At 39.7% G+C, this 21,474-nt stretch overlaps 1 protein-coding gene across 1 annotated transcript in view; it reads left to right on the forward strand.

Moving 5' to 3' along the window:
• SUSD4 (sushi domain containing 4) overlaps nt 1–21,474 on the forward strand; it is a 70,011-nt gene that overhangs the window by 41,710 nt on the left and 6,827 nt on the right. The window contains exons 3-4 of the mRNA XM_041471334.1: nt 6,237–6,416; nt 9,762–9,950. Of these exons, the coding sequence (XP_041327268.1) occupies nt 6,237–6,416; nt 9,762–9,950 (369 nt within the window). The remainder of the gene's footprint in view (nt 1–6,236; nt 6,417–9,761; nt 9,951–21,474) is intronic.

Consider the following 21,474-nt stretch of genomic DNA (forward strand, 5'->3'; position numbering starts at 1 on the left):
TTGAATTTCATAACTGTATATTTTGGCCAAAGTACACCCAAGCAGCACAAATTTTTTATTTCACCAAGTGTGTTAAAGATATAACCTGTCCGTGTTGATTTATTTTTGGTCAACAGAACTATTAAAGTCAACAGACATGAGAAGTGTTGGTTAAATAAAGTGGTTACATTTTAGTGTTGTGACTTCTCCACTGAAAACATTAGCCATTCCCTCATTGCCTCATTGTCTTCATGGTGGAGCAAGATAAATTCTACTTCAGGTTACCTTTCACCATTTAAAATCAAATAAATACATGGACTTTATTCAGAGGTAGCTGAAGACTTCTGTGGCTCACAAACACACTTACTGCATAGGATCATGCATCACTTAGTCTTTATAAAAACTGCAGGTACTTGTTTGTGATCCTAGGGGGGTAGGTGTAAGAATCCTGTGCCAGGACAGGGATGTGACATGACAGGGATAAGCAGGGCCTGGGAAGACCACACTCAGGAGGTGCATGTGAAGGGAACCCTAAACAGTACCCAGTGTGAAAGTGGTGCATGAGATATTGGAGAGAGTAGCCAGGGGCAGCTGGTAAGGAGTGCATAGGCTGTTGAGCTGTTGTTGGGAGTTCAGGCAGCTGTGCTGTTGGCAGGAGAAATTTTGGTTAAATATGTTCTCCTGGACAAGTATGAGGCCATGGGCTACAGAGTCATGAGGGACACAGTGAGCTGTCCCATCAGGTGACAGCTATGTCTAGAAATAAAGGAAAAGGGGTGCCAACAGCACCTCATCATATGGTCCCATGGGTCAGCTTCAAAGAAATAACCTGATGCCTTTAAAAATAACTATGTATGGAAATCGTGCCCTCTTCTGTGACAGCCACTTTTCATAAATTACCTTGTCTCTCATCTCATGGTTATTTATGAAAAAATACATAGAGAGTGACAGCAGCCTGTGTCTAAATTGCCTATTGGAACTACCAAAAAGCTTTAATGCTTGGAAATTCTGTTTCCTTAAGCACAGCAGGGAGCTAGGAATGTTGATGTGCATCTTTGAAATGTTGCCTGTATCATCCACTGCAGTTTTTAAAATAAGCATTAATGTGTTTTATTAAATATTCAAACCTCTTCCCTCCAGCCCAGTGGAAATCTGTGGAAGAAGCTTCTGATCACAATGCCATCAGCAACAAAACTGCCACTAATGTCAGTGTGATCAACACTCAGGCCAGGTGTTTTCAAAAAGGAATGATATTGGAAAATGAGAATGTGATAGATGATGTGACAACAGTTGCTTTGGAGATAATAATTACTTTCCAGCATAGAACGCTTAAAAAGGATTGCTAGCCAATGCTCTGATCAAGCAAAGCACTTAAGCTGGAGCATAACTGTAATTATGTGATTAGTCTTGTTAAAGTTCTATGCTCAACAATTAGGCAGATGCAAAAGTGCTTCTTATTACTTGGACCAAAGAGTAGGACCCTGATTTAGGATTTAGTGAATCAAGTGCTTAACACTGATTAACATTATAATAGTACCTCAGGTATTAGATTACAGCATTCATTCTTCTTTTCAATGCACAATAGCAGCACTGATTCAGAAGAAATACTAAGCAAAGGCTCAGTGGCAGTCCATGAGGCCTAGGCATTGGCTTAAGTGATTTTTAGAAGGATCCTTTTGCACACTGGGAGCAGAATATTGAGAGAGGGCCATGGTAGGCAGGCAGACAGTGTAGGAATGTGGCACATCTGGAGATGAGTTAAGAGAATTACAACAGGATTTGTGATTCTCAGCTGTCTAATGACATACATAAAAGTCTTCATTGCAGAAATTCTGTAATGATACATAGAAAGAAATTTGAAATTTCTAGCAACTGCTGGAGAAGGGAGAAGTTGATGTTTTCCCATTCATCATTACCTATCACAAGGTGAAATAAACTTTATGCTGCATTTACCATTTACGGTGGGGGCTGGCTGCTCTGTGGGCTATGGTATGCTCTACATGCCTCTCATCTCAGCATATATAAATGTCAGGCAGTGTCAGCTGAGCTTGAACAGTGAAAACAATCTGTACTTTGGAGTTCATGTACTCTCAGGACTTTGGATTCGGAGAAGGATAATTTTATGTCTATATGTTATGTACGTTTAATTGTTATGTGTTTACTAGCACAGTTTCTAATCACAAATGGATGCTATTTACCAAAGGAAGCAAAGCAACCTGTTTCAGAATGTAATTGATTTTAGATCTAATATGTTTGCCTGGAGCTCTTCACCCAATCTATTTGATTTTATAGGCCTGTCATTTCTTGTTAAGAGGCGGGAGATTTTAAGTGTCAGGACGAAAATGAAGTTGCATGACTTGGTGCCCAATAAATGCCCTGTCAAAAATCTGTATGTCAAAAATCTTTTGTTCTTATGTTGGTCTACAGCATGGTGTGACTGTATCTTTCATCAGCTCTCATATGGTTATGCACATAAATACCAAACCTCTGAGGTAGGAATTTTGTATTTACTGTTTAAGAGCAGTATGTCATGTTGTTCACACTTTAGTCTAATCTCCCACTGTGATAATGTGGCTGCTGAGGCTGTTGTCCTACTTGGAACAAATGCTAGCTCTTTCCTATGAGATTGAATCTAAATTTACAGTCTGCATGGAGATGGCATCGAAATGAAGATCTGTGCCCTGCTCTGCCTGTGCTTCTCAGGCAGACAAGCTTGGAGATGTTCTCAGTGCCTCATTCTCCTAATCACAAGGATGATAAACCTGCAGTGAAAGTAGTGGACTAGTACATGGTTTGGCTACAGCTTTCCTGTAGGACATTTAGCCCTCCATTTGCTTTGTCTTTGACCAATTTTTCATGATATTCTTTTCATCCTTCCTCCCTGTTTCTCTCTGTTCCAGCCTGCCAGTGGTGTGACTCAATGTAGTCAAGGCTAATTGAGAGAGAGACTTGTCCACACAGGAGCACCAGACCTCTGCATTCGAATTTACATACAGATAGCAAACAAAACAGTGCCAGAGCAGGGAGTGGGACACAGTTCTTCAATTGTACACACTCTTACAGTGTTGTAAATGTCCTTGACATAGTTTGGGCCAATATCCGCAGGGCAGAACTCCCAAGTAAATATTCCAGCACCTTCCTGGATTAGCGTGGACATGGGATAATTTTTAGATGATAAGGGCTCACCTGCAATAGATACAAGCCATCCCAGGCCAGCTGGTACCCATGGATGCTGTGGCTATCTCCATGGTCTCTAGGTCATGCCTTCCTTCTAAGTTGCTCTTGTGGTCCAAATGCTGTTGGGAGGAGATAGGGTGATCTTCCTTCCCCATGAGTAGAAAGAACAGTTCTGAGAGGTTCTGCATGGTTTGCACCTGAGCAAAACACTAACTGTATTTTTTAACAGATTTTATTCTTCAGACCAATCTTCTGTAAGGGAGACGCACTTGGTTTGCTAAAGCCAAGAGTTGCTGATGTACAAATCTTCATGAAAGTTAGGGCAATGTGAGCCCTTGTGCCTGTCAGGCTGTTGAGCCTGTTGGCTCTACCCCACCTGTTTCTGCCCTTGCAAGATAAGAAATGTGTCCTTTTGGCTGGCCCATTTTAATACGCACACAGTAGATATAAGCAGATCATGTAAAACTGCCAGAAAGGAGTGTAAGTCATAGCCTTTGTTGCTCGATGCTTTCCCTTATTCCCTTAAATGGTTTAGCAGCTTCCATGGATTTGCTGAGAAGGACTTAGAATAAAGTGGTTTATTTTCTAGGACAGGACATTTTAAAATTCAGTCACTTCCTTCTAGCTTTTCCAAGCAGAATTGGTGCTAGTTAATCCAGTTGTTTGTGGAGAGGTGGCTAATGCAGTTTATGCCTCAGTGCTAAATATGAATTCAGCTAGTGGGAAAGTATTTGCTTGCAAGGCATCAGGAAAAAGAGCTGTAATATTGTGGTCCATTGGTCTGGTGTTTAGCTGGGGCTTGTAATAAGCCTGTTATCAGAGTCAGCCAGGATGTGGCAGGTGGAGGACGGTGCAGTGAGCAACTTATCGCCATTCTCTGCCAACATGTACCCGATTAAAATGATCCCATCTACAGCTGTTCCTTGGAATAATAGGGATGGAGTTGCTGTGATAGATCATTGTTACAGAATCAATTTCCCCCACTTTGAAAGGGAAATCTCATGTTTTACTGTGCTGTGTGTACACACACCACCTTTATTTGTATAGCAACAGAAAGACATGGTAGAAAGCGAGGGAGATGTTCACTGACGTTATCTTCTGGCATCCATCTCCAGTCTTCTGCTGCATGGCTGCCAAGCTGCATCTATCTCATCCCATCCTCATGGGGTGCCCGGGACAGCCTCTTCATGACAGCATTTATGGCTTAGTAGTAGAGGGCATTTCTTCTGAGGCATCCTCTGCTGTCTTCTCTGCTGATTAACTTTATAGAGAGAGAGAAAACTGTTCCATCTTTGAAAGTGATGTCTGCACCCTCGCCGGTGTATTTTACAACCTCCAGTTAGGGCATGGATCCTCCCAGACTTCTGCGTTTATAAATAAATAAATAAATTCCAAGAAAACTTCTTGCTGCAGTTTCTCAGCCTGCCTGGCAGGCTGCCAGCCCTTCCTGCTACCAGCAGCAGGAGGCACCTACAGCAGCTGCCAAGAAGCTAAAAAGTAATAAGAGAAATGGAAGAATTTTTAACTAATAATGTGCTCAGGCCTCATATAAAAAATTATCTAAATACAATGTTTTTTAGAAACATCCCTGTGATGAGAAGGTACAAAGTATGTTTTAACTGGGGAAGGAACACTGTCCCCCTTCAGGTTAGTAAAATTTAGTGATGGAGTCTCAGTTTGCCTAACTAAATAAAAACATTACAAAATACATTTGCTCTTAGTAGTTTGTGAGTGCTGTACTAAATGACAGTTTATCTTCCTTCTACTTGTGCTTCGAAACAAACAAGCTGTCACTATCACTTTGCTTAGTGCATACTGACAATTAATTGCTAAATACAAATTTAGCTTTGCCTCTTCCTCTTTAATAAGGATTACCCATGAAAATGGCAGATACTTTCTCTTCTATGCAAGTCTCAAGGGATCTTTTTTTCTTAATAAATACAGTATTCCTAAATGAATATAATTGTCTCTCCTGGTAGAGGTGTTGGGGAAAGAAAACATAATAACACAGGCTTATAATATTTTTTCTGTCTTTCTTATGTTTGAAATACTTCTTAGGTTTTGATGGCTGGAAACTTTTATTATCATATCTGTCATGGATTGACTGCTGGCAGATAAACAAAATTTTTCTCCCAATATCTGTTTCATCTCGTTTCATCTCACTTTGCCTTTGTGAGGAGGATGAACTTTGAGTCACTCAGATTATTCCCTCAGACCCTCTTGGCTTTTTTTCTCAATTATTCAGTATTACTAGGGGATTTTCCCCCTGCTTTCTCTTTCCACTTTGTACACCTTTCAGTGTTCTGAGTTTCATTCTGTATTTTGATGTCTTTGGCACTGATATCTAGAGTGAGATCTGTGACTGTCTGATGCATGTGTCACAGACAGGCACTAGGGCCCATCCCTGTATATCACTTCAGGTTTGCAGTCCGTTCTTGAGAATCTTCTACAAGCACTCAAGATGCTGCTCAGAGTGCGAGATGCTAAAAATCATGCCCTCTAAAGGCATATGAATGCAGGCACACAAAACTATCTGGTTTAAAACATAATCAAGGAAATTAAAGTGAAGGCATTCTCATAATAAACTCTGTGGCATGGAGCTGTATAAACCCTTGTAAATGTACCTGATTTTCATCTGTCTCTCTGCTAAAACTGCAGCTTTTCTGTGTTCCTCATGCCATATCTGTATTTTATCTTTTCTTTCATCCTGTCCTTAGTACTGTCAGAGTCTGCCTTCGCATGGAACCTTGGGATAGTCAGACTTCGGGGTATAATTGCACACATGATGAATGGAGGGCCAAAATGGACCACAGCCTTCCTAAAGGCTCCTAATTTTGTTGGTTTTAAAAAGGCTGGGGGAACAATCCATTATTGTAGCACATCAGCTTCTTCTACCGTGCTATAGAGTTGGTAAAATGGTGGTTTTACTAGGGAAAAGGCACTTTTATTGAAATGTATGTATTTTCCAAACAGTTTAAGCAGAGCGCTTATATTGAATGCTTACTTCTGTTTAAGAGCTTGTTTACTGAACAGCTAGCTGTGTTTTTTTAATTAAGTTACTATTTCTTTTTCTCATGAAGTCACAGATTGCCTTGTTCCACATGTTGAAGATGCAGAGGTTCATAACAAGACATACAGGACTGGCAATAAGTTAATAATCAGCTGTCATGAAGGATTCCAGATCCGTTACCCTGACTTAGACAACATGGTTTCCATATGCCAAGACGATGGAACATGGGATAATCTACCCATATGTCAAGGTTTAGTACTCCAGCACGTCCTGTTTTATAGCTCATGCATCTTGTGATAGTTTGCCAATATTTTTTCCTACAGTTGTAAGAATGTAAGTGATCTGATAAGCTCCACAGTGCAGTGTTTGAGTAGTGCTGCTGCTAAGATTTCTTTGATTTGCTCACTGCAGGAAAGATGTTGCTTCCTGAACATTCCCGTGCTTATAATACTACTTTAAATACTTCTCTTTTTGTTTGCAAAGCTCAAATCTGACACAGATTCACTGCATCAAAAAGTAAAAAACAATCAAGGTAATCAGTCAGAAATTCTGATGGGCATCTTGCATTTTTTCACCAGTTAATTTGTGGAAATATTTAAGCGTCTAACTGCACTTTATCTTCCTTTACCTTGTGTAGAAGGCAAGGGTAGAGGAGAGAAACTGGAATCTGTTCTTCTGTCAGAGTTTTTAGCAGAGCTGTTGATTAGATTCACAGTCCATTAAACCTTTACATATTGACTGAAAATTCAGGGTGTGCACAGGTATGATTTTGGCCAGAAAAGCCATTAGCTGTAGAACTGGAAATATCAACAGCATGGGATCCCAGCTCAGCTTAGACTGTGAGAAATGGCTGGGTGTAAGCCAGCTTTAGTGACTGGAAATTCAATAACCCTGGGCTCCCTTTCCCTTCACATTTCTAATAAGCACATCTGAGTACCACTGACTCTGTTTTAACCAAGCCACATCTTGGTAACAAGCTTGGCCCATTGAACAGCAGCAAGAGATTTTAACTGAGGAGCAGACTGGGTTAGTCCCAACTTTCTTCAAAGCCATCTGTCCCCTTGTAGAGTTAACACTTCTCTGTAGGCACTTAATTACACTGTCACACCAATTTGCAGAGTCAGGGCAGGCAGGCAGGGGAGCTGAGACACTTCTCAGGAGCAGTAGCACATCAGACTGTCCCCCAAGATCCTGCCCTCCACTGGGGCAGAAACTTAGACATATTATCAGGCTAGCTCAGCATTTTAGATGCACACATTGTATCTGAACAGGCCTAACAGCAAAGGGGAGGTTTTGCAAAACCATAGCAAAGCAGGCGCCAGTTTTGGGGCGTCTTATCAGCGATGGCATCATGTGTGGCAGTATGAAGTGTACAGCCACTTTCTGTGGGGGTGCGCTTCACATCTAATTTAGGTAGATTAAAACTTTTTCAGTAGGGGGAGATGAATGCTTAAAAGATTGATCTTCAGATGCTGTATTTGCCAAAGATCCAGAGGCAAACTTTTTGACAGGCAGTATTTACTAAGTTAGCAGCAGTACCCCAAATATCCCTTGGCTTGTTACTTCTGTTGCTGTGTTTATACTGTGAAACACAATCAATTACTCCTACTCAATAGTCAATATTAACTGCTTTTCAAAATAAAAGCAGTGCTAATAAAAGTTAAGAAATAATTGCACAAGACCCAGGTGTTGTGATTACCGGGTAGGCAGAGAATAGGCAGTTCAGATTCAAGACCCTGCCATATTTGCCAAATTCCATAAAGTTACTGCAGAATTCCAGAATTTTCTTTTTGACATGTCACGCACTGGTAAGATCAAAGTCAGTTGTCTACTTACTTTAGGTAGGCTGTCAGTTACATTTCTATGGCCCTTTCATTACAGAAGGCAGGGGAGTCTTATGACACTAAGATGCCTTTTTTTCCTGCCAGAGCAGTGGGGAAGGATTGTGGAGTATATAAGAATCTAACCTCTATTTTTGCCATGAGATAATAATATTAATTACTGGTCTGGAAAGATGTTACTTAGCAAAAAAAATGTCAAAATGAAGTATTTCAAGCTGTGTTTGGAGACCTAGGAATTTTCACAAATGCTTGGCTGTCATACAAATTCAAATAAATCTCTCTCCTGCATGACCAGGAACATAATGAGCATTAAAATTCTGAGCCAGCAGGACCAAATTTTCCCTGATACAGTTCAGAGAAGAGTAAGCTTGGTCTTGCTTGGGCAGTCTGTGCTCTTTCTGTCCCACTGGAGGCTGCTTATGACATCCTGCTTGATGGGCTGCTCAGTTTGCAGGAATTAGTGTGGTGTGTGTGGGGCATTCTTGATCAGGGTAGAAGCAGCAGCCAGCAGATAGGATGCTTGAAGATTTATTTGAGAGGGATATAACCAGCTGCTTCAACTGCTATTGAAATCGTTGCTCTGGTGGTACAGCATGCTGCAAAAAGCTTTCAAGCTTTTTATTTTTTTTTTTTTTGGGTTTGTTCCTCTCCCTCAAAAGACCATTGCAAGGAAATGGCTGCTTGAAATGCTGCTGCAGATTTTTGTTTTAAATGCCAGTGCCTTACAAGAAGTTCTCAGACTGATTTTTGTTTCCTCCTCTAGCTTAAAATTATGGGAGTCCTATGAACATCCTTCACAAATTCCTAGTAGTAGCGAGACCCATTTATGGACTGCCATAATGCAGCTTCCATTAGTCACATAATTCTAAAATATTACTTGTCATTCCATGATTGCTAGTTATCTTTTCTCCATATTATTGCAAATTAAAAAATTAAACTGTATCAAACATTACCCAGAGGGTCATTTCTAGGGCCATGAGGAATGGACATGTTTTAAAGACATGCCATCTGTTAAATTAACTGCTTTTTGTTGCCCCAAATTTTGGTTGGTGACCATTTAACTGTCACTGCTCAGTATACCAGCCATGATACAAATCCCTCAGGAGTAATTCCAGAAGTAGAACTGGAACATAGTCTCTGATTCTGATTACATTTACAATTTGTGATGATAACAGATACCTTAACTTTTTGATAACCTAGTCTGAGACCTCACTCAATATTTATCAAGGGACAGCTCCTAGGAATTCATGTCCCTTTAGACTTTCTCAGACTAGAATTTCAAAGTCATTAATTCTGCCTGCAAATCTTTTACAGTTGCGTGCACTTTGTCACAGGAGCGGTTTTAATATTTAAGAGAGTTTACATGCCTGTCATTTTTTAGGAGGAAGAATAAAACTCACCATTTATATAAATGACAATCTTTATTTATTAAAGATTCTATTTCAAAAAGAGATTGTCATCTGCTGAAATGGTGAATGTTTGTTAAACAAAATGCTGTCAGTTTCAGAAAACCTTTTCTGGATTTGTTGGGAGTGAAGCCCACGCTAGCAAAGCGTGTGGGCTAAACAACAAAAGGGTTTGAAACAGGATAATGAGAAAGATCTGTCTGAGGGAGATCATGCAGACATGCCATTCATAATGGAGAGGATGAAAAATATCACACTCCTCAATTTAGAAACTGTAACTGAGATGTGTGAAGATGACTGAGATAAGCAGTTGATAATAAAAGAAACCTCCCTCTTCTTAATTTGCAGGTTGCCTTAGGCCATTGGTTCTTCCTCATAGTTACATTAACATTTCTGAGTTCGGGGCCTCCTTCCCGGTAGGAACAGTGGTGTATTATCAGTGTTTTCCTGGATATAAACTAGAAGGGGCAGAGATCCTTGAGTGCATGTATAACCTTATCTGGTCAGATAGCCCACCTAGGTGCCTTGATGTGGAAGGTAAATGCCTTACTGTTTGTTTCTCTTTCTGGTTTGCAAGACCTGCATGCTCTCTATGGTTTTAATTCAGGGCTGTAGCCATGGTTCCATTCTGAGTGATATTCCCACTGGCTGTGCAGAGCCTGTGTGTGTTCTGATGTGTTCCTGCTCTGCTTCACTGCACCCTCAGCTCGTGGTGTTCCCAAGTAGTGTTTGCTCTCGCAGTGTCCCAATGCAAGAGGGAAAGCTCCTAATGATTGCTTTGCCTTTAAAATGCGAACTTTCTGCTGCCTTTCTGATCAAAACACTGAGGAAGTTACATAACTCACCTCCTAACATATGGATAGGTTTCCATGATCAGCTAAAAAATACCCCACAGAAACCCTTGGTTTGGGCTGTGCCAGCTGCAGTCATTACTCAGCACCACACAGTGCTGCACACTCAAGTATTTGCTGTCTCCCCTAGCAGTTAACCTTAAAGAAGGATTGACAGCTGGAAAACAACTGAGCTAATTTATTGATGAGGAGCATAAAAACCATTCATTGTGAAGCAGGTAGATCCCACCGAGCCAAAAGGAATAATCTGTGACTGGAGCTGGGATGGAGGGTGTTGTAGTGTGTTTGTATTTGCATCCCAGACATTTAAAACAGTGATACTGGATGGATTGCTCCATACATTGCCAAAACTGCATAAACTACCCTCCTCCATCTTCACATCTCGAATGAAACATCCTAGAGAGTCTTGAGAGTCCAAATACATCCTCTGCATTTCATGCCCCTAAAAAAACTACATTTTTGTTGTAAGGAAGCTCTCTACATATAGAAATTAGCTAAAAGCAATTATAGGAATTCATATGTGATGCTTATGTCAGTGAACTAAATGCTAAGCATTCTGGAGGTGCAAAAATTTGCCAAAAGCATCAACAAAGTGACAAACTGCACAAAAATAATTTAATTATCCTTACTTTTAGCTGACAATTCAAGTTCCAAAATTCAAAAATGCCTTTGCAATTTTGGAATGACAAGACAAGATTATTTTTTTTGTTGTTTGTTTAGCTTACCATGAAAGATTAATCCTCAGTCAGGTCTATGTAAGCCATTTTTGGAAGGGGCATTTACTGTTGTTTATAGCATGGAAAACACATTAAAAAATCAGAAGGACCCTGTTAGGCTTAATCCAAACAATATAACTGATTTGAGAAAGATGACAGTTATTCAGTTAGAAAGATAAGAGCATAAAACTCAAGCATGTGAAGCAGGAAAAATTGTGTCTTACTGTCACTTAACACAGTAAGTGAGCATCCCAGCTGCTATCAAAATACCCAAGAAAACTCATGTGCTCATTGTTTCTTGCTTGTATGATGAAGTCATAGAAAGGCTCTTTTTCTTGATAATTTAAATCGTGAGGCAGGAACTTCTGCCCTGACAGTTCTGTATTTTAAATTACATGTCAAAAATTATCATCCCCACTCAACTATGATGATCTGTGATGGGGGGATTGGTATGTGCCAGAGCCATTGGGGAGACCTCCTGAGTTCTGATTTCAATTCAGCCTCCCTTTGAATCACTTTCTTACTACACTCGTTAAATGCCAAAACTTCCCATGGTGGTTTCATGTGGGCATCCCATCAGTGCATTCATTCAGTGAACAAGAGGAGACCAAATCAGGAGCACAACACTTGCAAGAGCTGGTTCTGCTCAGCTTTGTGGGAGAAGAGAGAGCTTCCAGCAGCACTCAAAGGTCACTCCTGACAGCTCCTCTTGTGAACTCTGCTGTAGGGCTGCTTCAGCAGGTGTGCAGTGATCCAAAATGAATCCAGATAGGGTAAATCAACTCGAGATGCCCTTGTTTGAAAGTGCTTGTTCAAGAGATTTATGCAAGGAGTGCCGGGCTCCAGGAGTCTTGTTACAATCCACTACTCTTAATTAGTGGACAAAATTCCTTTCCTGCATATTTTTTTTATTCTTCACCTTGCATTCCGGTGTCTATCTAATTTTTCAGCATTCCTTTTATGTGTGCAGTGTGATCTCGCCAAGCAATATTTTTCACAGAGTAAATCTGCAAATAACAAATTCCATTTATTTCTTTCCATGTTCAATTTAACATGTATTGTAATGGCGTTTCCTACTCAGTATTTTAATATGGTAATGATTAACTACAGCAAACCATTTGGGAGTTTCTATTCTCCTATAAACAATGCTGCTTACAGCTTCCTCATTTAGATGTACATTCTTGTTGAAGCCTCCACAGAAGGGATTTCCTAAATTTGTGTGTAGTCACAAAAATACTATAAATCAATCTGGTGAATTTTTTCCTCTTTGTTAGGGCAAATAAATTCTGAAAGAAGGGGTCGTAGCTCCATTCAAACAGAAGATCACACCAGGGACCACGCAGCTCCTATTGCACATCAGGCTTTCTAATGATTCCCAGCTTTACTCTCAATATTGGTGAGCACAGAGCTTCCACCAGCTCAGGTGAGCGATTAATTTTTCTGTTAGGGAAGGAAGTTGGTTTTTTTCTGATAAGTGAAATCAGTGCTGCTCTAGTCAGAGCAGAGCTCTAGTCAGAGTAGAGCATAGAGACTGTGTCACCTGGCACTGAAGTGCAGCCACTTCAGGGCAGTGGTTATGGTTCTGGCAAAAAAGGATGCCTCTAGCTCAGATTGCCAAGTGCTTAGTGGTATGAGATCCTCTTCTTAAATGCTGGTACCTTTGCCAGACTTAAAACATTTGGATTGACTTTTGAGTGTCATCCTCAAGGTGAATCATTTGGGTGGCTTCAGTTGAAATGGTTGAGCAATATGAAAGAAGGTCAGTAAAGGAAACAGTGTTGTTTTACCAGTTCTAGAAAATTTTGCAGTCATTTAGATGAATCATCTTCACACTGAATTTTCTTATTCTTTGACTTTCTTAATTTCCTTTTTTTTCTAGTGGAATTCCACAATTATGCAGAAACTTTTTAAACCTTCTTCTGTACTGAAACTCAATAGTCACTTCCAAGAAAACGGAAGAAAAATGGGCTTTGGGTTTCTTAATATGATTTTTAAATTACCAATTTGGGGTTAATTATCCATCTGTAGAAACTGATGTAAGTTAGTGATTCCCTTCTGTAAAATCTGGTATGCAAAACATGGGTGCAGAATTAATGAGTGAAGAATACCATATGGGGTATAAATATTAATTGTAAAATAAATGAAACAGCTTCCAAAAACATCAGAGAACAAACACTTGAAAACATATCTGTATGAAATTCTGTGAAATGAAACATTTAAAACCAGGAAATGTTTAGGATATGGTACTTTTAAGTGAATTAAGATATTGCACAGGATTTTGAGAAAAACAAACAAAAAAAAAAAAAAAACCAGCAAAAACCCTGAAGCCAAGAAACCCCAAATCAAACTGAAAAAAAACCCTTGGCTATGAGTACTTTGGGAACATGATCTGCATATGATTATATTCCTTGCCATCTGGAGTTTTAATTTTTTATGCCCTCTGGAAATCTTCCAAGGAGATGTAAGGAATAGTTCTTATAAAGAACTGGGTAGAGAGTGGCAAGAGAAGCAGATAAAGAGAGGAAGGGCTGGGAGAATTTGATTATAGTGCCAGAAAATAAAGCAGTTGTATGGATAGTGTCATTGGGAATTCCCAACTTTGTATTTAAGAGTAAAAGGTTGATTCAATTTGCAAACAATAGACATGTTCCTGTTATCTAGAATGTCTTGTTTCAGCATCATCCCAGCTGAACAGAAAAGCTGGTCTTGCAATAAATCAAATATATTGCAATATCAAAAACTTCATTCTCTTTGTGGGACCAGCAGATTCTCCAGCAGAGGTTAAATTTGACAGAATGTAAAACTGAAAATTTCAAATTTTTGTAGGTAGATTCAAAATTAAAATGAAACAAACATGAGGAATAGACTTCTAGGGGGAGATTCATTAAACAGAAGAGAGTAAAAACACAGAAAAAACCTGAAGGTATTTCCAAATTCTGGAATATAAAACCACCTCATTGTGAGGGTAAATTAAAAGATACAAAACTAAGCAACCACAAAGTTAGTGACAGGATTCTGAAAATTATGGAAACTGTTGAAGAAAGGCAGGAGAAGGAAGGAATTTAGAAATTTTATTACTTAAAATATTTTAAATTCTTGAAGGAAGATAGAGCAACAGTCTGAGAAAAAGCGATAGTAGTCAGCCTGTAATCAGTTATGTTCAGCAGACAGGAGAAAGTAAGTAATCCTAAGCCTCAGATGTTATACATTGGTACAAACGGATTTCTCTCTGTGTTTCTCTGCTGACTTTGAGAAGGCTTTCGATAAATTCCAACATGACAGACTGACGTGCATCCTCAGGGATGATAATGTTGATGCAGCACATCTCCAACAGACAGAAGTCCTGTAGAGGAGCAGAGGACAATACAAGCAAGTTATGAAACACTGTGGTATTGAGAAATTAAGTGAGGTAGATAACCAAGATTCTGTTTTACGTTTGCAACCACTCATCTGGCAGGCAGGAGGGAGAATAAATTAAATACTGCTCAACTGCCAAAGAGGTCATCCAGATTAACTGAGTTAATGTTAACATAGGACACATTGATAGCCTGGTTTTTAACAGCTCTGACTACAGTGGTATTTCACTGCCTACAGCAAAATGTGTGACTCAGAAGCTACAACCAGCAGTAAATGCTCAAATAGCAGCAGACAACCATATATCTAAGGACCTTTACTAGGGCAACACCTTTATGTCAGTGGCACCTCTAGCCTGATATCCAAAGGACTAAATAGGCTGACAGTGTCTCACCCTGGTTGTGCTTGTTATGGAAAGCAAGTGTGATTAATAAGTTAAAGAGTACATTTTTCTTTAGAAAAAGTCATTCAGTAATTCTGCTTGTTTCTGCACTGTAGATAGTTGATTCATTCATCACCCAGGAGTGCAGAAATTATATGCATTCATGTATGAGTGTGGAAGATGAACACTTTTAACTTGGAGTATTTGGATTTTTGTGCTGTTGGAAAATGCTAAACTTCATCTGTTACTCTTCAACATACCCACAACATACCACACCTGAAGAGAAGAGGTGTGGAAAAGAATTGAATTCAAAAGGAGCATGGAGACATGAAATGCTAGACAGAGGAGTCTAGCAGAAGTTATTCTGCTAAATAGTCATCCAATTTTGTAACTCAAGCAACTATTTCTTCTATATGAAGAAAAATAGTCCAAACCCAAGACAGAATGGATACATAACAAAATGGGCTTTCTGCAGCTCTTGTTGTGAGGGATGGAGAGCTTAGAGAACAGGCTCCAAGTTGAAGACATTGAAGAACATAAATAGCATTATATTTCTAAGTGACTGCTCCTTTTCTGCATTGCAGAAATCTTCTTTGATTTTGGCTGGGATTGAAATAAGTGCTTTCTCCACTGTTTGTAGTTTTTCAAGAAAGCAAGAGAATAACATCTTGTAATCTGTTTTTTTCATGTCTTTGGTATTGCTTGTTACACAAGACTTCCACAGTAAATCATTGTTTCACACCTGCTCTATCACCTCTGTACCTTTCAGAAACTCCTTAGCATTTCCAAAATCAGCCAGACATCCCAATTTGTTCATGGAGCCATAATTTCTGCCCTGAAGTTCCATATTAGTTGCCAGATACATGTAGTGTTTTTCTGTAGTGCTTTAAATATACTGTGGGTTAGGTGGAGGAAAGCAGGCAAAAATTCTTCCCGAGGGTTACTTTATGATATTAATCTTTAACTGACAAGGCTGCTTTATGGACACGTTCATTAAATTTGGCCACATGGTGCACTCGCAGAACATCTTCCACAAATGGAGGGACTCTGTGCAGCAGGAAGTCTACTCACTTGTTCATATCCAGAGATAAAACCCAGTATTTAAAGAGTGGCACTTTCACCAGTCAGTGTAGGCAGGCACTTGGGAACTGAACATAAATAACAGAAACCAACACTCCTCCATGCCTTCCTGGTCTTGTAAGATGATTCGTGAAATTGCAGTGCTAAGATCATCTGCTGATTTTCCTTGCCCCTCTTTTTTTTCTTCCTTGTAGCTTTCCATTGGGAATGGGACCTTGTGCTTTTTCCTTCCTTATGTGGTACAGCTTGATTTCCTCAGCCTTCAGCTAAGCCCTCGATTACAGCTTGTCAATTCCAGCATTCCTTGTCTCCATCAGTCCCTGATTACTGGTGTAGGTAACCCCACACAAACTGAAGGGATTCTCACTTAGAGAAGAAAAAGCTGTTCAAAAAACAGGGATTAAAGTAACATAAAAACCCACTGATACATCCAGCTTTCAGTGAGCACTGGCTTTTTCAGACATTCATGACAGGAGCTTTGGCTGTCTGGTTTTCTTAGCCAGTTTCCTGACTGCTCTCTCTCTCCCCTCTACCTCCATTATACTTCTAAGCACTTTTACCTTTTCTAGTCCTCAGGTTATCCTGGGATGCCTGTCAAATACCCAAGCTTTGATTTAATTTGGAGTTTTTTAAGTCCTTCCTGCAAAGTGTCTATGTAGTTCTCAGCATCTGCTTCTCAAAGTCCTAAAAAGACCATTACTAATCATAAAGTCATCCACTCATGAGGGAAGGAAGAAACAAAATTGGAACAAAATTATGAAGAAAGCCAAAACTATCTACTGTAAATGAGACCACAGTGCTCCAAGCACTCACATGTTAATAATGAATAAAAACATTTCCTCAAATATAATTGTGGACCATTTGCTAAAAGAAGTCCTAGTGCTCTAGCTGCAAACTTGTCATCAATTTTTTTGTAGTTTAAATGAAACTTTCTCTGTTTAACTTGTAATTTATAGGAAAATATCACTTAGGGTTTGCTTCATCCTGTATTTGTTGTGAAATGCATTTGAAACAAAATACTTCAGCATTGATATCAATGTTTCACAGGGCACTGTGCTGGGAAGGGCAGAGTTGTTGAGGTTGAGTATGAATTTGGCATGATGCTCCTGTAGGAACTCAGCTGACTGGTACTGCAAAACTTGCTGTATAATTTGCAGTTCTAGGAAAGAAGTGTGTACCATAAGTGATTGTAAACCACTGTCTGTTTCCATTTTGGAATCAGTTAATATTAAATTATTATTAAAATATATTTGAAATTAGTTTTATATTGCTTCATGAAATTCTCATTAAGATGGTGCTTGTCAAAGGTAGACCAGAGAAGCAGCTTTTCTTTAAAAAACTTGATTATTCAATTCATTTCACACTCTGTAGAAGGTGAGAAGTTCTTCTCACTGTGTGCACATTGAAAGGATTACCTCACTGTCAAAGCTGCTTCAGAATTACCCAGGGGTGACTTTCTAGAGGTACAGCCAGCAGTCTGGAGCCAGGAGACCTGGGGTATGTTCCTGGCTGCTTGAACATTGACTTGCTGAGTGGTTGAGAAGAAATTGCTTACCTGTTAGGTGTCTTTTCAGTAGACAACATCTAAGGAGCATTGTGAAGGTTAAGTAATCAAGAAACGTTAAGAATGAGAAGAATTTGGATACTATTGGCTGTGAGAATACAATATTACTAATAATTCTTGCTCTAGAGTTTCAAGAAATAAATTCTCTGGCAACCTGAGTGTTCAAAGTAAACATCTTACATGTTCATTACTTTACATCTTCAGTCAGGCTTAAATAGGATTTACTTTATATATGAGTGTTCAGTTGTTTCCACTGAACTTTCTATTCTGTTATTACTCTTGGTGCTGGTTTTTTTGCTGTGGGAACGAGTAATCAGAAAAGTTCTTGAAAGCATGGCATCATTTTCAGAACACAAATTCAATGGCCTCCAAGTTAGTTTCAGTACAGCTGTGATAGGCACCAAGTCTCCCTTCTCAGTGCCAGCAGAATTTGTTGCAGGAATGCTTCATTAGGATACTGTTAAGCTGATTTTCACAATCAATGAGAATTTACTCCAGTAATGCTTCCTGTTCTGCTTATATTCCTGAATAGTGTCATTTAAAAAAAAGTCTCATTAAGCAGCTGTTCTTAGAAGGAGATGTTTTGAGAGGGCTTATTTTAAAGCAACTGTATTTGCTATTTCCTTCCTTTTACAAACCTCTGAATTTCTTCTTCAAGCTTTTGATTGGATGTGAGTGGTTAAGTTCAGTAGTTTTTTCTTCCATCCTAATTAGAATACTGGACATTTTAATGGGAATTTTTGTTTTGCTATTTTAGAATTAAAATACATTGGGTTTTGTACATTTCTGTAAATTGAAATCTAAGTATAGAATAGAAAAATCCCTTTTTTAGTATTCAAAGTGCAGAATTTCCTCAGGCTCTGTACTGTGCAATGCAGGTGTGATTCATTTGCTAGTAGTACCTGTGGAAATGGACAGGTCTGTCAGGTGGACTGGACAGCAATTCTTCTGAATATGAAAGAAAAACTTCTTGGTTGATGATTTGTTTTATTCTGAAGGTATGAAGGGTGATGACATTGAGGGAACCAAGAAACCAAGTTTTTTAGCACAGTTTTATAAAGAAGCAGAAAAAGGAACAAACATAAACTTCATCATCTATGTTCATGTAAAAAATATAATTTTCAGATCTTGCATCCCTTGTATGGAGGCAATATATGGAAAAGGATCCCTCCTTAGGCCCCAGAAGCCAGCCAGTAAAGCTTCAAGGTGGGGACCTGGCCACCCTCGATGGCAAGGGTCAGACCTGCTGGGACATACACAGCTGTGCTCTCATGGAGTAAGTGACAGCTTGAATTAAATGTTGGTTGCGGTACCATAGCCAGGTGACAGGTGTCCAGATTCCTGGTGATAATTAGTGTCCTGATGTATACAAAAATGACAAGTGAGGGTCAGGAGAAGCTCTTGTTCTCTTCCAGTTTGTGAGTAAAGCAGAGAGTGTATCCCCCTTTCAGATGATTCTCTGAGGGAGAGACACCAGAATTTTCCTGCACAGTGGAACCGGCAGGTTTCTCTGTGTCTTTCTCATCTGGAAGTTTCGTCTTAATCTGTTCTCATTCTTTGCATAATGAGCAGGCATTCACGATGTGTTTGGAAGAAGTGTTATTCTTTACAAGGTGCAAATGTCTCTAATCCTCTCCATCCCTGTATCAAACAGAAATGGCTGGCCTTACACTGGGGCTTTCTGCTAACCCAGCTAACCAAGAAATTAATGTCCTACATAAACGGTGAACTAATAGCCTGAGACAATAATCACAGGTGGAAAATAATCTTAGTTGTTCCTACCCCTTATTTTTTTAATAAGTAAGTGTCCTGTACTTCAAGACATTTTTGCTTTTAGTTTTTGGCTTATATAAAAAATGCTGGGCAAAACCAGAGTGATTTACTACCTGTCTACTTGGACCACAGACTAAAACCACTAGCCTTTGAACATTGACTAAAAAACAGTTTTTGAGCAGTGTAAATATCTGTAACTCCACTGTTATCTCTCTACCAGTGGCTTTTAAAAAGTCATGCAATGTCTTTGTTCTGTGCCATTGATGTTAATTGAGAATATGCTAATGCCAAAAAATCTTCCCTCCCTCCTCCAGTACCAGTGTCAACATTGCAGAATTACTGCAGCATCCTCCGGGCAGAGTTTAAAAAGCTCCTTGACCATAATGGGTAGGAAAAAAATCACTGGATGAACCTCATTAATTCTTCAGTTAATGAGGAATGGAACCAGTGCCACCCTCCTCTGGCCCTGCTCCAAGGGATGTGGCTCTGTGGAGGCTGTGATCGAGAGGACATTCTGTGGGGCAGACCAGCCCTTGCCTTAGCTCCAGGCCACAGTGCTACACTGCTGGTAACACAAGGCTCAGCTCCCCAGGTTTTAAGCTCTTCTTGGTAGTGCTAGTCCTTCATGAAAATCAGCCAGAACAGAAAGCTGATCTCAGAGGAGAGCCCTCGGCTCTAGCAGTTCTTAGGAGCAGGCAGGGAACTCCACCAAATCAAATCAGGAATTCTTGCCTTCAACTTCTTGAGTAACAGGACTCTTGAGCAACCAGCAAGGGATTTGTTTGCCATATAAACACAATTGCTCTTTCTTTTTTGATGAATGATTCAACTTTTCAGCTGCGAATGCCAAGCTATAAAGTTCCTGTAAATCCCCTTACAGTCTGTGGCCAATTGCTGTACAAAGACAGATCCAGAGATACAGGATCACCTGCTGCAGGACCACCAGCAGACACTGTTTAAATTATGTCTATCCCTCTGTCAAGCTTCAAAGTTAAGGACACAGGCATGTGGTCTTTTAATGCTGGTCTTCAGAAAATACTACTGGATTATCCATGCTGGATGCTGTAATTAGAGCATTACAGTCTCCAAAGCCTTATAAAATGAAGATGCTGAAAGCTTTTGGTAGTAAAGATTTAGTATCACATTTAAGAGCAGCATTTAGGGCTTTTTTTGATCTGTGAGAACTTTCTGAAGTAGAATTCCCTTGTTTCTATGATTATTGTGCATGCTGCTATTGGCTTTGGCAATGAAAATGTACTTGTCAGATATGCTTTCATTGTAATCAGTTTATGGCTATTTTAATTCTGTAAGTTTGATGCAGTTGCCTGAAATCCATGGCCTGTAATTTCCAATAACAATTAGGGTTCATCACTGGGAATGCTAGAATTTATCTTTCCTAAAAAACTTCAGTGGCCTTAGGTTTGTCACCGGAGTTTCCCTCCATATTTGATCTGACACATTCCTTTAATCCATGTAACTGCTATCATACACTGGTATCTGGCATAAATGAGGGTTCAGACCCTGTAATATAACCAGCTCTGCACTAAAAATTTTCTGCCCAAGAGAGCCAAGAGAGTTCAGCAGCCCTCTAGCCTTTCATATTTCTTTCCTATGATCAAAACCAAGGCCACTTGCTGGCTGTCCTTCCACTGGCTTTAAAGGATCGTGGATCAGTATGACCATGGGAATGAAGTGAGTGGAGAAAAGAACTAAGTGTACGACTAACTGCCCAGAGCTCAAAGTGAGTTCATTGAGGGATTTTCATGATGTACTATCTCCAAAGGGGTATCAGGGACAGACAAAGGTGATACAGAGACTCTATCATCAGAAGGTATGAAAAGCACTTTATTATTAGAAATTCACAGTTGTTATAGAAACAATAGTGGACCTGACTGGCCTTTAGGAATCTTCTTTCACCTATTGGTCAAGAAGGGACAACTCCTTCTTGTACAGATCTTTGACAAACAGAGATTGCCTGCCAGGTGCAGAGATTGAGATAATAATTGTTGTAATTCTTTCTCTGAGCTTTCTCACAGCTTCCAGGAAAATCCTGGGAGAGCTATGTCTCTCTCTGTTCAGAGGATATGTGATTACTACAATGTAGCTTTTACTTGATTTGTGAAAAGAGGCTTTGAACCTGAGTGCTACAGACTGTACATGGGGACCAGTTTGCCCATGGAAGTATTAAAGGGATCCTGAAACTGGTTGAACATAAAGTTCATGAGAGGTGGCGAGTGACACTCCAAGTGAGTCAGAATCCCTGACTCCTGCAGTCCAGCTGACATAAGAATGAAGCACTGTTTCAGCTGAGCTAAAAGCTCTCTGTTTCAGACCTGTTCCA

The sequence above is a fragment of the Pyrgilauda ruficollis genome, unplaced genomic scaffold, assembly GCF_017590135.1.
Source record: "Pyrgilauda ruficollis isolate IOZ18807 unplaced genomic scaffold, ASM1759013v1 scaffold263, whole genome shotgun sequence".
NCBI lineage: Eukaryota > Metazoa > Chordata > Aves > Passeriformes > Passeridae > Pyrgilauda > Pyrgilauda ruficollis.